General features: G+C 44.6%; 1 protein-coding gene across 1 annotated transcript in view; it reads left to right on the forward strand.

The window, feature by feature from the left end:
- Positions 1-1,838: 1,838 nt before the first annotated feature.
- The window catches only part of RCAN1 (regulator of calcineurin 1), a 4,405-nt gene continuing 3,344 nt past the window's right edge, over positions 1,839-2,899 (forward strand). The window contains exon 1 of the mRNA XM_009081209.1: positions 1,839-1,925. Within this exon, the coding sequence (XP_009079457.1) occupies positions 1,839-1,925 (87 nt within the window). The remainder of the gene's footprint in view (positions 1,926-2,899) is intronic.

Below are 2,899 nucleotides of genomic sequence, written 5' to 3' on the forward strand. Positions count from 1 at the left end.
GGAAACCTTTTTAGGCCCAGGTGATTCATGGCCATATTTTCCAGGTGAGCATCCTGACCTCTGGTCTGTGCAGTCATGCTTGGGCCTTCCACATCCTAAGTCTTTAAGGTATTTACCACCCTAATTCCAGGGCAAGGATTCAGGACATACTCAGCGTGGTTTTGTGGGTGAGCTCAGGTGGTTCAGTGCTGGTGGTGAATCTTCTGAAGTACCCTTTGGGTGCAGCTCAGTTCTCACTCTGTGTGTCCAGTCCAGATCTCTGCATCCCGTCCTTCCTGATGAGATTCATCCCTTTCCCCATGGAAAGGGCTGTCAGGCACTGGGATGTGCTACCCAGGGAGGTGGTGGAGTCACCATCCCTGGAGGTGTCCAGGGAACTCAGGACAGGGCACTCAGAGCTCTGGCCTAGCTGAGAAGTGGTGTTGGGTCACGGGTTGGACTTGGTGGGCTTGGAGGTCTTTTCCAACCTAAGTGATCCTGGGATTCTGGGATTAAGTGAGGCCTTCCAAGGAGAGGTGCTGGGAAGTTGGTCTGAGGAGTCTTTGATGCTGCAGTGACTTTCCTGCCAAGGTAGCAGAGAGTTTGACTACAAAATGTGGATTTTGGCCAGTAAACCCCCTGAAAACAGGGAATATTCTTCAGGTGACTAGTTAGACATGGTTAAATGTCTATAAAATAAGAACTTAAACTTAGGGACTATAAACATAGGGGTTGTTTATGCAGGTGTTCCATAAATTGCTGCTTCTATCTGAGCTTCTTGTTGTAGTAGAATGAGCAAAATGCACTTAGGGTTTTGCCTTCTGTAGGAATTTGGAGCTGAAGGTGTGTAGGAGAGTTCGAAACAGGCTGTAAAAGCTTCAGTTGGAATTTAAGAGACTATTTTACATGGGAATGAGGTTTTAAAGTGGATCTTGATTTTAACAAATGGGAAACAACAAACCCCCATAATTCCACTCCCCCCCAAAAAAAAAACCCCAAGAGAAAACCACTAAAAACGGTGAAAAATCTGTGTCCTGTGCTGCTTTTGGGGAAGTGCTGTGGAAGTGGGACACAATTAGCACTGGGAATGTCTGGAGTGCAGGTCCCATGTCTCAGACCCTTCCAGCAGGTTTCTCATGGAGCTCCTGTTGCCAAGAGGCACTAAACCAACCCCCAACCATCCCAAACCAAAATAGTCACTAATTTATGAGGCTTGGAAAGAGTTTTTAACGAAGTGAGATGGGAATTAGTCCTTGGAGTTGCTTTGAAGAAACTCCAAATGGATTCTCCCTGTACCAGGATTTTCCCAAACTGATTTCTCCTCATCTCTCCATTTCCATCTGTGGCTTTATCCCACAGAAATCCCCAAAGCTGCTGTTGACCTGAGGGACTTGTTTGCCATTCCCGAAGCCTTGAAATCTTCCTGCTGGCTAATTCCAAGCCAATTCCTGGAGCCTTTCGGTCATTTGACAGTAACATTTTCCACCTTCCCTCGCGTCGTCCCATCCCAGCCAAGAGCCCTGAATGGAATTACTCCCAGTGGAAACTATGCTGCAAGAGGCTGCAGAAAGCAGCTGCTGTGCAAACCTCAGCTGGTTTTTCCATGCTCCCAAGCTGGGAATTAGCCTAGGGAAGCTGAGTAATTCCTGACGTCACCTGTCTCTCCCCTTTGGGCTGCTCAGAGCCTCCAACCATGCAGGACTTGGCCAGGAATTCGCTGGCACCACCCAGGATGCTCTGAAAGCTTTTTTTTTTCCAGAGGGGTTGGACTAGTTTCCAGTATAAACACTCCCTGCAGGACCAGCAGCTTCCTTTAAAGCCCTTGGATGCTGCAGGAATCGCCTGAGCAGAGCCCCAAAATGCACTTTAGGAACTTCCACTACAGTTTTAGCTCCCTCGTCGCCTGTGTGGGACACAGCGATGTCTTCAGCCAGGCAGAGACCAGGGTAGGTGGCAAACTTTACTTCCAGGGAATTCCAGGGACTGAGTGCTTCAAATGCTGAGGGAATTCCACTTTGGAATCCTCTGAGAGGAATAACTCTGAGTTATTAGCTGTTAGACCCTGGGGGTGAAGCTGAGCCTGATTTTACCCCAGGACATCCCTAAGTGTTTCTGGTTGTGTCCTGGAGTTTGCAGTAGATATTTGCTGATCATTTTTGCTAATGATTCACTCATTTCTATTCCACTTTCTGTTTTCCTGGGTTTATTTTTTTTTCCTGGCACTGGAAATAAATCCAAGAGAAGCAACCCAAGAGGAATTCTGAGAGTTTTAATTTCACTTCTTCTGGTCTTAGTTAAGAGCAAAAGATTCAAGCTCTGAGGAGTTTGGATAATAAAACTCTCTGAAGTTTGGATAATACTCAAACTATAAGAGGTTGTAATGATATTAAAACTGTAATGATGTGAAAAATAGACTAGAAAAATGTAAAAAATAGGCTAGAACTAAAACTATATGATATTAGAGCTCTAAAAAGCCCTCATTTGTATGTAAGTGATCCCAGAACATAATAGACCATTTTATATAGATATAAAACATATATTATGGTGTGTATATATATAAATGAGCTGTAAATGAGCTATAAATGAGATTTCTATGTAGCTATAATTTTATACACACCATCCTATGGTACAAGTAAATCCAGTCCTGACCCAGTCGTTGATTCTAAGACACTTTTTCAGGACAAACCCAACACTTTATTCAGTGTCCTGTAGCTAATGTGACATTTCAGACCTCTGCAGCATTTAAACCCAAAAAGTGACATCTGTATCTCTCTCCCAAATTTCTGTGGGTTTCAGTGTTATTGTGGACCTGAAAATGGGATTTGATTGTGGGTTTGGCTCATTGTTTGTGGTTCTCTCTGTGACAAACAGCAGCTTTGGGGGCTCTTGTTTTAGAACTCAGTCACAGGAGCTGAAGTGG

Source organism: Acanthisitta chloris, unplaced genomic scaffold, assembly GCF_000695815.1.
Source record: "Acanthisitta chloris isolate BGI_N310 unplaced genomic scaffold, ASM69581v1 scaffold16478, whole genome shotgun sequence".
In the NCBI taxonomy this organism is placed as follows: domain Eukaryota; kingdom Metazoa; phylum Chordata; class Aves; order Passeriformes; family Acanthisittidae; genus Acanthisitta; species Acanthisitta chloris.